Source organism: Mytilus californianus, unplaced genomic scaffold (genome assembly GCF_021869535.1).
Source record: "Mytilus californianus isolate M0D057914Y unplaced genomic scaffold, xbMytCali1.0.p SCAF_9, whole genome shotgun sequence".
NCBI classification, from domain to species: domain Eukaryota; kingdom Metazoa; phylum Mollusca; class Bivalvia; order Mytilida; family Mytilidae; genus Mytilus; species Mytilus californianus.
The window spans coordinates 37,784,091-37,798,165 of NW_026262745.1; the positions used below are offsets into that span (position 1 = coordinate 37,784,091).

Here is a 14,075-nt window from a genome sequence, read left to right on the forward strand (position 1 = left end):
ATGAGAAAAGCTCACTTGGCCGTTTGGTCTAGGTGAGATAAAATTCAGTTGGAAATGACTGGATCTGTCAGATCACCAAGGATTGTTAACATATGGATTCATAACTTAATTATATCAGCCTGTTCATGACAATCAACAGCTAGACTTTTCAACAGAGCCTTAGTGTGTCACTTTTAAACATCTGGCATAAAGAGATTGAATTGTAAAATAGAGGGTATCAATATTAATTTTAAAACTTTCTTGAGTAAACATACTTCATTTTGTATTTAGAGATTACTTCTTCCTCATCCCTCTTAAACCCCAACATATTAATAGTTTATGCAGCCATCAAATTGCATTGAAATTATTTGCACATTGTTCAAATATCCTATTATACATCTAGGTCAATAAAATAATAAAATTAATCTTTATGCAACAGAAAATTAATAGTTGCAGCATGTGAATCCATCTCCGTAGATATTTTGTTATAAACATCAACATTGATTAATAGAAAATTTTCAATACAAGTCTATCATAATTTTTCAGGTGTGAGGACAGACAAGTTTTTCAATTAGATTTGCTAGTTACTGTCATAGATGAATTCACAAACAGAAAAGATAAGAGAAAATACAATGATCCTCACTTTTTAACTATCGTGATGTTGACGCAATTTTTATGAAAGCCTTCTTTCTACCTTAGTAACACTTGATATAGAAAATTATATAATTTAAAAATCACACGACATTGTATGATTTTTAAAAACCAATATTTCAAGAATGCTATAAAAGTCTTGATCTTTAATCGAATTGATCCATTCCGTTTTTACATAAGAAGGTAGTTTAGTATAACAAAAAAAATATTGATAGTAAATTTAAAAGATAAAAGGGAAAATCCTGTAACAGTATATGAATGAATGGACTATTTCATAAATCAAAAAAGATTTTGTGGATGACATCTATTTACAGTGGGTCTCATTGGGGTCTAAGCGTGACCCGGGATTGCCGATTTTTTGTAAGCATGACATGTGAAAGTCAAATTATTGTGCCGTGAAAACAGGAAATGAAGTCTAGCGGGACACGGGAAATTACAAAAAAATGAGAATTGCTTACGTACATAGTGTAAGCGGGATAGGGGAATCTGACAAAACAGTAAGCGGGATCCGGGATCAGAACCCCCCAATGAGACCCCCTTTACATACTATTAAAAATCAAGTTTTTACAGTTAAACTTGTATTAAAACGATTTTGAGAGCTGTTTCTATTTCATCAACTGAGGTTCCTTCCATATCAAGAAATAAAAGGATTGTGCATGGGGTATAGGGAAATTTGACAGCATTACTACAACAACAATTTACAATGAAAAGGAGAGCTATTTAAAGCCATCATTTAGCCTGCATCAATAACAGGCAGACAACACCTACCAATGCTTATGTGTTACTGACTCTACCCATTTAATGATAATACAGTCCAATTCTGTTTTAAATCCTTTCTCAATCACTCACACAATAGTTCATGTAAACTTAGTCTTGCTAGGTGAAAATTAATCCTAAACTAGGTTAAACTATGAATAAATGGAGACCTACAGTAAACATCTTCCAGACAGCAACATACCAACAATTGAAGTTACCAAAAACAAAAATCTAGAAAATACCATACAACTTTCGACATCAGACTCAGATGATACCTATTGGACTAGCATGATAATCATTCCTGAATTATTTAACAGAAAATGAGACCTTAACTTTACTGTACAATAAACCTATTTTCAAAATCCATTAATTTTACTTCATCAATGGTTCCTATCTATCAAACTTCCCATTTTCAATTTAATTTATTACTCAGTGGATCCTAATATCACATGAAATCATTACCTGCAGATACCAAAGTTCAAACTATTCAAAAGATATTCCTCCCAATATATTTATTCAACAATTTAAAATTAAATATCATTTATTTAAGATACAAATTTAACTAATGGAAATTAAACATGCAATTTACTTGCAATGGAAATAAATCTGTTTGGATATCTTTACAAGTTTAACTTGATAAAATACAAAGTTCTTTCCTAAGCAAACATAAAAACCTACCTTTTACAACAATGAAAATTTGTTTGAATTGTAAACTAATCCAAACTTAAATTCTCTGTTTGTCAATTGTGTAATATACAGTTATATTCACAAGTTTTCTCTTTTATCATCTGAAGTAAAAATTTGTTTTACTTTACTTGATTCGAACCCACTGAATTTGTAAACATTTAATGGTCTAATGGTTTTAAACAAAATTTTATGGTAAAAATTTGGCCAAAATCTGAGGTATAGAGTTCATCTATATAGTGTTTTTATAAATATAAATGTAAACAGCTATTATTCTCCATTATTGACCTTGATTTTACATGGTAAATTAAACATGAATTGGAGAACTAGTTTGATTTTAAATCACAATTATTATTCTAATATTTATATTTTAACTGAAAATATATTTAATATAATTTCTTTTTTCCCTTTGTAAACATTTATCTTTAAGAGGTCTATTAATATTTAAATTTGGATATATGTGTTCCTCTTGACATCACAGTCACAAAACCACATTGTCTTTAAATCTCAAACAAAACAGTGACAATGAAATGATGTAAAATAATACTCTAAGCGTCCTTTTAGTAAACATCTTTTTCAAATAGATCTTTTCACCTAAAAATCACTCAAGATTTTAGACCAGGTTAAATTGGAAAGAGTTTGTATCACAGATGATTTTAATAATCTGTTCTTCTTGTTGAATTGCCCTGTTCAAGTATTCTTTTTGAAAGGACTTCCAAGCGTGGAATAAACTTCTTACTTTTTCTGTATATCCCCAGTAAGGTTTGAACTTCTTTCTCTTTTTTGTATATCCCCAATATGGTTTGAACTTTTTTCTCTTTTTGTATATCCCCAGTATGGCATGAACTTTTTATTCTTTTTGTATATCCCCAAGTGTGGCCTGAACTTTTTATTCTTTTTGTAAATCACCAAGTGTGGCATGAACTTCTTTTTCTTATTGTATATCCCAAGTATGGCATGAACCTCTTACTCTTTTTGTATATATCCAAGTGTGGCATGAACTTCTTATTCTTTTTGTATATCACCAAGTGTTGCATGAACTTCTTATTCTTTTTGTATATCACCATGTGTGGCATGAACTTCTTTCTCTTTTTGTATATCCCAAGTATGGCATGAACCTCTTACTCTTTTTGTATATCACCAATGTGGCATGAACTTCTTACTCTTATTGTATATCCCAAGTATGGCATGAACCTCTTACTCTTTTTGCATATCCCTAAGTGTGGCCTGAACTTCTTATTCTCTTTGTATATCACCAAGTGTGGCATGAACTTCTTTCTCTTATTGTATATCCCAAGTATGGCATGAACCTCTTACTCTTTTTGTATATCCCCAAGTGTGGCATGAACTTCTTATTCTTTTTGTATATCATCAAGAGTGGCATGAACTTCTTCCTCATTTTGTATATAAACAAGTATGGTATGATTCTCTTACTCTTTTTGTATATCCCCAAGTATGGCATGACTTTCTCACTCTTTTTGTTTATCCCAAAAGTGACATAAATGTTTTACTTTTCTGTATACCAAAGTGTGGCATAAACTTCTTACACTTTTGTATACCTCTAGTGAAACATTTACTTCTTCAATCTCTTTTATATATCCAGAGTGCTGCATTAACTTTTTACTCTTTTTGTATACTCAATGTGTAGCAAGAACTTTCCAATCTTTTTGTATACCAAAAGTGTGGCAGGAACTTCTAACTTTTTTGTATATCCAGATTGTGATATAGATAAGATAAACTTTTTTACTCTATTTGTTTAACTCTAGTGTGGCATGATCACACTGTTTCTGTACACCCAATGAATAGCAAGTACTTTTTACTCTTCATATCTAATAGGATTAATGCTGTTCAATCATTGAGTTCTGAAATAATCTTACCATAGAGTTTCTTTATGTTCATGTTTTTAAATAAGGCTTTTGTCTTTGCCTTCATAGCCAGGAATTTTCAAGGGGAGGTTAGATGGACTGGCAACAAACAAAAAATCAACTTTAATAGTCACAGTTCAAACAGAACATTGACTTTAATAGTGCTTGTTTGCTTTCATACGAACCCCTCGAACCCCCCTGGCTACGGGCCTCCATAGTAAGTATGTACTGATTAGGATTTCAATGGTCAACTACATTATTAACACAGCTGTATATAAGAATTAAAGTTAGGACATTTTTAATTTCAAGTGTTCTAGTTGGTTTTAAGGGAAGAGGGACACAGTTTTAAGATGAAGGGCAGGTTAGCATGGTTTTTTGTCTATTCAAAAGGGACCAGTTGATTCAGTTTAGATATAATAAATTGAAATATTATACTTGAATAAATTAATGTATTTTTGCTGGGTTTATAGTATTTTGGGGTTGTAATAAACTTTTCCTTGTAGTTCAGATGAATTTTTTGCATTGAAAAGTATTTTTCTCCTTCAAAATAAAGATGTCCCCCTCTATATTGGACTAGCTAGAACCCTGAATATTAAGCTAAACCATTTAAATCATATATTATATAAAAGAAACAAAATTCAGTTGAAAATATGATCTGACATTTTTTACAAACCCTTTCAATCTGTTATATTTCCTGATATAATATCCTCCGTTGGTTAGACTGATATTATATAGTTCTAGCTACAAATGTTTTTCAAAGTCATTAAACTGAAATCCTATTGAAAGATCTTGAAAGTATAGGAAATCTGGAAATTACATAATCTCTGACTAAAAACTAATTCCAATCTTCAAAATCAATAGAAAAGAGTCGCTATCCATGATTTTAACTGAAGTATATTGAGGGTTTGCAAAGCTATTCATTAACTTATTTAAAACTTTCATTTAAAATGTGATCTGAATAGCAACTGCTGTGGCATAAATCTTCATAGGATTAAGAATGGGATGGGTCCTGAAACAGAAATGTGAGCTTTAAAATGTACAACACTTCTGTGAGCATGACATTTTCATCATAAACACACACACACTGAACAAAAGTTTGAAAAGTAAAAAAAAAAATGAAATGTTTGAAAGCAAAAAAAATACCAAAATGGCCTATATGTAAGAGTAAAAAACTTCCACTTTGAATGAGGGAGTTGCAGCATAAGTTTTAGTACAATTTCAAAATTTATGAATTGAAAATGCATCATTGAAGTCATGTCTGTGCAAAACCTTAAGATCTTTAGATGTTTAATCTGTAATTTTACCAATTATGTCCTATTCCAAATGTGGATTTGCTTGGCGGGTGGTGCATGCATAGCAAGAAAAACTTCCCCTGTCAACACACCAAGTTTTGCTCCTTTTGGAGTTCAAGGGATTCCGTCAGTTTTTTAACAGCAGTTAATGACTGTTGCCTCAATTCTATAGCTACTACACAGACAATTCAAGATCATTCAAAACATTATTTTTGCAAAAACTGAAAACAATTTGACAGTATCATATTATATTATAAGTACTTATCAATTTTTTTTATATTGGACAATGTATTATATGTAATCACATAGATTTAGATATAAAAAAAGAGCTTAACTAAGAGGGTTTGCTAACCAATCTGCATAAAAGTCAGATGTACTATTCATGCAACTGCAACCTACAAATTAATGATCTATTCAGAGAATAAGAAATTAGAAAATGTCAATGTATATTAAATGTAGCGTGAACAAACCAGTTATGTGCTTGATTTAATAAAATGCTACATCTAAAAATCCTAAAAACAGCAATATACCAAACCTTACCTATTTTGTTAATTAATCAAACAAAACCCAAGGACAACATAAAACTTAAGAAAGATAAACTGTATATCAAGTTATTTTTAGTCAGGATTTGTTTGTGATCTGGGCATCAAATGAGGCGGTAAGCTATTGCCTGTGTTCCTTATTACTTCTAATTTATAAGATACTGACTTTTGAATGAGGCTTTGAAATGTTATTGAACTAACAGTTGATCGTCATTGTTGATTTCTATATACAAACCAAGATGATGAAGGAGAGACTTAACTGTACCTGTGGTATCCCAAATTTATTTCAAGTTTACTAGGATAGATGTTATCAACTGTCACCATACTTTCAAATATTGAGTGAGAGGCATCATATATATAGCAGAATGTGAAGTTATGGATATATAATGCCAGCTTCTTTTCATTCCTTCACATAAGTTCCTGTATAAAGTGCTCATCAAATAATTGAAATAACACTAACGGTTCCAATTTTTTGGCACCAGATGCGCATTTTGGCAAGAAATGTCTCTTCAATGATGCTTCAGTGAGTTATGGAAAAACTCCATGATAGGGAGTTAATAATGTCATTTAAAGAAAAAGCTATTTACTATAGCAATATTCCATCAAAGGTGCAATACTAGTTTGGAAAGATGAATATATGGATGACAAGATGACTTAAGGCATTTGAAAATAAATGGACAGATAAAAGTATACAGAAGCAACATGTGTGAACGAGTTGAGTTGAGATCGGATTCGTAGTAGAAAAAAAAAACCCAGATGATTTAAGTCAAAAACGGAAAACAACAAAATTGTCCAATATCATTTCATTCTACTAACAGCTGCTGTAACCTTGACCTTTGATGTAGTGGCTCAAAAATCAATAGGTGTCTATTTCAACCCAAGGTGCATCATTTGCAACAAAAGATGGGTAAAGATTTAAGAGATATCGAGCTGACAATTCGCTTTCTCCAAAAATTTACGTACATTATTTTGTAGTTTGACCGTCTAACCCAAAAATCAATAAGGTTCCTTTTCTTTTTATTGGAAATTTTCAAACTAAGTTTGATGAAGGATAGTCATATGGTTCATAAGATATCATCTGCTTAACCAAATTTTTTATCAAATTTCAGTCCATCAATAGCTAATGTGACCTTGACCTTTTACCTATTGATCTCCAAATCAATAGGGGTTTTCCTCATCCAGTATTGAGTCATAAAAATTGTTTGTATTATTAGACTCACCTCTAAATCTATCAGCCCTTTCAGATTAGGTATGTACAGGTTAGCAGTCAGTAAAGCTAGACCAGTCTCTGGTCTGAAGATGTCTGGGGTGCAGATGACATAGTCTGGAGGCTCGGTCCCTGGTTCCTGGTTTCCTAAGGGTCCTGGACCCCAATCAGTTGGAGTCTTTGTCATGTCCTTATATTTCTGAAATATAAACAAAAGTTCCTGTTTTTGCTGTTTGGTATAAAATACATGAAATTTAAAAGTATACCAAATTTTATTATGATCATGTTCTATTGAATACCTTTTGTTTTTTATTCATACCAAACAGAGTCATAAAATTAAAACCAGATACTTTTATAGGACGTTAGATAGGTTTTGAGTGTTGTAATTTGAGTTGAGTTATTTCCCTTGGCTGCCAATTTGGAGGTATAAATGGTGGATTTTCTTATTTTACTAACCAAATTGAAAAATGCAATACACATGAGTCTGATAAGAGATCATTACTAGATCATAATGATGAAACAAGGATAAAAGAAATAAAAATTGTTCAGAAGTCTAGTGGTCAGTATAATAAGTTGAAATTTGGCTGATTTATGAAGGAATTTGCTCACTTAAGACCTCCAACATAGCAACAAATGGGAAGCAACTCTTGCTCAAATTGTGTCAATCAAAACCTACCTATTCTAGCCTCCATAGAATATATATTTGATATTTTAATATCAGGTTATTTTTACTCAAATTATTATGCAATAATGACTTTATTCTACAAACCTGTCTTTTTTCTATCAAACCAACCAAAGATTTCCCCCCAAAATATTGATAAATCATTCCTAAATTCATCCATGATATTCATATGTGTAGTTTTCATACATACAATTATTGAAAATAAATTATCTCATAAACAAGACACAATCCCTACATAGTCCCTCCTCCCTAGTCTATGTAGGGGGGTTGGCAGTGTAAAAGATAAAATATGATCAATGCTTTAATGTAATACTGAATGCAATCATCACTGAATGTGAAAGAGTAGTCTCCCATGTTGTTAGAAGTTACTGAATAGATTTAAACTTATTAAGATAAGTAAAGAAGTGAAGTAACAATAGAAAATAGTAAAATACCTAAGAAATGCCAAAAAGTAAAGCCACTAATATAAAAGGTAAAAACACTAAAATGTAAAAAAAAAAAAAAAAAATTATTTAAGCTAAAAGAAAGAATTTTCTACAAACCTACTTTGATAAAATCTTCAAAATATGGATATAATCTTAGTAGGCATAATCTAAAGTTAAAAAAATATCCCACATCTATGTAAGTATAGCATAATTGATGTGCCACAGGAATTCTGCTCAAATCGAGATATGAGCCATCTGAAGTCTTAACTTTAGCTCAATGTTGAAGGCTTCACTGTGAATTTGAGATGAATCAATGAAATCTTTGTTTCTTCGCTTTTGGGTTTTATCAAATGCAAGAAGGAAGTTTGTGCCTATTTTGATACATAATGGTAATGTGATAATTAAAGTTATAGTACTTGCTTGTCTGAACGATGAGAAATCATTTCTGTAGCATAGAACTGCAGCATAAAACAGTGGTAACAATGGAATTAATGTTATACACCAGCTTAACTCTTTAGTGAGAGATGGATACTCATATAACTTGTACTGTAACACTGAGTCTGTCATAATGGTTAGAATAATCAATGCCTGAAAAATGAGATGGTCAAAGGGAGGTAATTCATGAATTTTTACTATCAGCAAATTTTCACATGCTAGAATATTTCATCAATTTTATCTTCATACTTTTTCTTACAGTGGTGAAACAATGTAAAATAATAACAAGTGAGTAATATTAACATAGTAAAAACTATCTTCCTTATATTAAATAGTATTAATAATTTCAAAATCTTATGGTATATATTGAAATAATAATCTCAGATTTTGTTTTACTAGCACACTATAAAACTTGATTTTCTTTTTTAAATTGTTTGAAAGTATACTTTGGCTATTAAATTTTAAATAATAAGATATCTTTCATAAAAAAAACAATCTGTATTGACAAAATACACCCTTTGATACAATTTGCCATTTCAGAATCTAAAGGATTCTGGGTAATTTAATGTACGTATCACAAAATGAAAATAATGTCACATCATTGGTTGAATTTCCATTGTTTAAGATGTAGTTAGCCTATCACAATTTTGAGGTGTATTTTATAGAAAATGTTGCCCAGAATGCATTAGAATCTGAAATAGTAAATTCTACAGGGGGACAATCATACCAGTATAACTGCTGGAGTAAGAAATTGCCAAGTGATTTTCCACCACGGTGAATCTGTACTGCCTGTCATGTCAGCAATATTATTCCACACCCGCTGGGCACCATATATCCAAGCTAACAACATGCATTCGCTTAGAGTGATGAAAAACAATGAAAATTTTGTCACACTGTTCAACCAGTAAAAGGAAATGTATAAACCTGCCTGAAAATATAAAATATTGATTTGTCACAGTCAAAGATTCATTGATGGTTATGTTAAGAGAATACTATGATATACCTTGAGCAAAAACATTGACTTTGTCAAAGATATAAATCATGATAGAGGCAAAAAAAAAATATGTTAGTTTCTCAAGCTTCATCTGTGTCAAATATTCAATTTTTTTAGAACATTTTTTAGAAAACACTTTTTTATTTTGTTTCAGCTGGAAATCAACCTGACATTTACCATAGGTTTTGGATCAATGCTATTTTCATAGAATGAAAATGAAATATCTAACAAGCTCACTTTGAGTTTTAAATTCCATTCTGATAATAAACTTCACCCAAACTGTAAAATTCTTAAGGTGAACAGAAAAAAAAAACGGTGTTGATGTTTATGGAGGTTTGCCTAAAAAATTATCTATTGTAGAAACATGAATTTATTGAATAAGATGTGTACTACATAAACCTGATTTGTAACCAAACATATGGCTATGGCTGTGCCAGAAATCAGTAATAATATTTCATAAGACTTGAAGTAACATATAAGTTTTTTTTTTTAAATTGCTAACAAATAATAGCATTAGACTAACATATAATACTGACACAATCTGTCATTGAAATTTCACTATCCAATAAGTCTGTTCATTTAACTTTAAGTAAAACAAATGCAGGGACTTCCTGTTAACTTACTTATTTTCATAGATTTTTTTTTGTTGTTACATGTTTAGCAGATATAGCATGATAAACAAATTTTCTAGTTTTCTTTGTATAGATATATTAAAATATCAGTCATGTGAAACTGTTAGAGCTTGTTTGCTGGGCTCACCCACTAACAATATATTTGTCTATTGGCAGATAGTTTTTTTTTATATCAATGTGAAGTCCTGATAATATTTACTTACTCTGTAATCAAGATAAGAAACTCACCTCAGTAACAGTTACAATGCTAAGCAATGATATAAGTAGACACACAGATCCCGCCATTATGTATTTAAATTTCCATCGGAATCGATATTTTTCTGGTAGGAGATGAAGTAATGCTGACACAATGTTCTGTAAATGGACTGCATGAGTATCTAGCCCAACTAAAGCCAAGGATATAAATATAAGTCCCATCCATAGTTTGGGTGAGGTAAATCCATATAATACTGATGGTACTATCACAAAACCTAGATCTATTGCTAAAAATAGAAACATACCATCAGGTAATTGCTAAAAATAGAAGTATATCATCAGGTTATTGCTAAAAATAGAAATAGACCTATACCATCAGGTTATTGCTAAAAATAGAAACATACAATCAGGTTATTATTAAAAAATAGAAATATACAATTAAGTATATAATGAAATTTAATTATATTTATCATTATTGCGAACCAAATGAAACTTTTCCACAGAGTCATCTCCTCTCAGTCAAGGTATTTACTGCTCTCAGTCAAGGTATTCAAACTTTTTTCAGTTCTATTGTCCCATTGAATAAATCCAACAGCTAGTTCTCTGTGTAGTTTATTCACTGGGACCTTCAAATTTCTTCTAAGAGAAATCCATCACTCATTGATTAATTTACCTGAGCAAAAAAAATGTCTTTTAAGTAGATGAAAATACATGTATCACTCACAAAACTACATGTGATGTTGTATTTATTCAATATCAATAATATATTTTCAATCTGTTCAATATAATCACTGATTTAATTATAACAAGAGGCTCTTAAGAGCCTGAATCGCTCACCTGTATTTCAGAGGAGAAGATTTTTAAATGTTAGCAAACTTGATGGACAAATTGTGTAAAATTGTCTTTAAAGGGCAATAACTCCTTAAGGGGTCAATTGACAATTATGGTCATATTAACTTTTTTGTAGATCTTACTTTGCTGAACATTATTGCTGCTTACAGTTTATATATATCTATAATAATATTCAAAATAATAACAAAAAACTGCAAAATTTTGTTAAAACTACCAATTCGGTGGCAGCAACCCAACAATGGGTTGTTCGATTCGTCTGAAAATTTCAGAGCTGATAGATCTTGACCAATTGAACATTTTTACCCCTGTCAGATTTGCTCATAAAGCTTTAGTTTTTGAGATATAAGCCAAAAACTGCATTTGACCCTTATGTTCTATTTTTAGCCATGGCGGCCATGTTTGTCGATGGATACAAACTTCAGATACAATTTATAAACAAGATACCCATAGGAACATTTAGGTCAAGTTTGAAGGTAATTGGCCCAGTAGTTTCAGAGGAGAAGATTTTTAAATGCTAGCAAACTTGATGAGCAAATTGTGTAAAATTGTCTTTAAAGGGCAATAACTCCTTGAGGGGTCAATTGACAATTATGGTCATATTAACTTTTTTGTAGATCTTACTTTGCTGAACATTATTGCTGCTTACAGTTTATATATATCTATAATAATATTCAAAATAATAACAAAAAACTGCAAAATTTTGTTAAAACTACCAATTTGGTGGCAGCAACCCAACAATGGGTTGTTCGATTCGTCTGAAAATTTCAGAGCTGATAGATCTTGACCAATTGAACATTCATACCCAATGTCAGATTTGCTCTAAAAGCTTTAGTTTTGGAGATATAAGCCAAAAACTGCATTTGACCCCTATGTTCTATTTTTAGCCATGGCGGCCATGTTTGTCAATGGATCAAAACTTCAGATACAACTTATAAACTAGATACCCTAAGAAACATTTTGTTAAAGTTTGAAGGTATTTGGCTCAGTAGTTTCAGAGGAAAAGATTTTTGAAATAGTTTACAACGACAGACGACGACGACAGACGACGGACGCCAAGTGATGGCATAAGCTCACATGGGGCCCTTTGGGCCCCGGTGAGCTAAAAAGTTGATTTCTGACAATTTTTTAGCAATGTTCCTATTGAAATTTGCATTTTTTTTGTTGTTTAGTTAAAGAATACATTTTAGAAGGCCTTAATTGAAACATCATCATTTTCCAGTTTTTATTTGTCAAACAGACAAAAAAAAAATTTCAATAGGAACAATGTTGAAAATTTTGTCAGTAATCAACTTTTTATGTTTGAATCATTGTTAACAGTAAACAGATCGAAAATATATTATTGATATTGAATAAATACAACATCACATACAGTTTTGTGAAGTGATACATGTATTTTCATCTACTAAGAAGACAATTTTTTTACTCAGGTAAATAAATCAATGAGTGATGGATTTCTCTTGGAAGAAATTTAAAGGTCCCAGTGAATAAACTACACAGAGAACAATAGGTATTGTATGTATTCAATGATACAATAGAACTGACAAAAGTTTACATTGACCAAGAGGAGATGACACTGTGGAAAAGTTTCATTTGGTTTGCAATAGGTTTTAGAGCATAAAAAATCAAGGTAATATCAGAAAACAAAGATCCATTAAAAGAAATAGGAAACATAATTCTCGGGAAAGCTCTAAACATTAAATTTGAATATTTAAGTTTTCTTAAATTTATAATTGTGTGTATTCCTATGGATTGCTGGAAAGGGACTTGAAAAGCAGCAACTTCAGAATATATGGTTTCTGATATACTACAATTGTTATAGTCCTCAAGAGTATCGTTTACCAGTAGTTATTGGTTTTGACCCAATATTGTATTCCTAATAAAGATTTGTAAAATTTTAATGACAGAATTGTGGCCTTTAGATGTTTATTTTTGGCATACTTCAATACTTGAATTGTTTTTACAATCTCATTTGCTTTTATCATAAGGCATCATTTGTAAGTTGAAAAGAAGAATAAAATTGTATTAGGAAAATCATCAAATATACATTAATTTTGGATTATTTTAGGATTTTATGAAAATTTTATTAAACTTTTTATTGAGATTCAAATATCTAACTAACAGCAAACACCTTAATTGGTCAAAAGTTAATAAATATTAGAGGATCATAAAGGTTTCTATTTCCAAATATTTTACAGCACTTAAGAAATCATTTATCTTGTTGTAATCATAACACAAATACATGTACAGTACCTGTAATATTAAGTGTGTCGCTAAGTTTCTGTCCCGTCTTTTCATTATACACACCAACCAATGAAAACAGTGTAAACCCAGCAAATACCATACCAAACAAATGTGCCAGTGTTGTTAGCAAAGCATTTCTGTGATAAAACAAAATAACTTTACAATTATTCAAGTCAAAAAGGCATGCAAAATTTGAGAGAGCAAATGATGAGATTTTAATACACACAAGCATCATAAAGTAGAACATATCTAGTCAGATTTAAATTCTAGCTTTGGATGCTATACTGCTAGAGTATAAAATTTTACTATTTTCTTTTTTTTCTTTTATTTGTTTTATTTTGTAGAGAATTCATAACTTTATTGATATAAATATTCATATTGAAGTCATGCAACTTTATTTTATCAAATGGGAATGCATTGGAAATTGATGTGAAATGTCCTCTGTTTTGATAATAATAAGACCAAATAATGGCTATAGCTATATACATATCCCTAGACTTTTGAGCAGGAAGTTTTGGGTTTTATTTCAATTGTACATTTAAACATTTAGTCTTAATGGAACATAATGGGTTTTTTTCTTCTTTAAATAACAATACATATTAGACAGAGGGATTTCCATTAAGCTTCATTTCAAATTTAGGCA

General features: G+C 30.6%; 1 protein-coding gene across 1 annotated transcript in view; it reads right to left on the reverse strand.

Moving 5' to 3' along the window:
* The window catches only part of LOC127716709 (uncharacterized), a 112,682-nt gene that overhangs the window by 37,232 nt on the left and 61,375 nt on the right, over positions 1–14,075 (reverse strand). Inside the window, exons 9-14 of the mRNA XM_052222959.1 lie at positions 13,442–13,569; positions 10,373–10,626; positions 9,246–9,446; positions 8,514–8,671; positions 7,391–7,418; positions 6,990–7,154 (exon numbers count right to left, since the gene is read on the reverse strand). Coding sequence (XP_052078919.1) covers positions 6,990–7,154; positions 7,391–7,418; positions 8,514–8,671; positions 9,246–9,446; positions 10,373–10,626; positions 13,442–13,569 — 934 coding nt within the window. The remainder of the gene's footprint in view (positions 1–6,989; positions 7,155–7,390; positions 7,419–8,513; positions 8,672–9,245; positions 9,447–10,372; positions 10,627–13,441; positions 13,570–14,075) is intronic.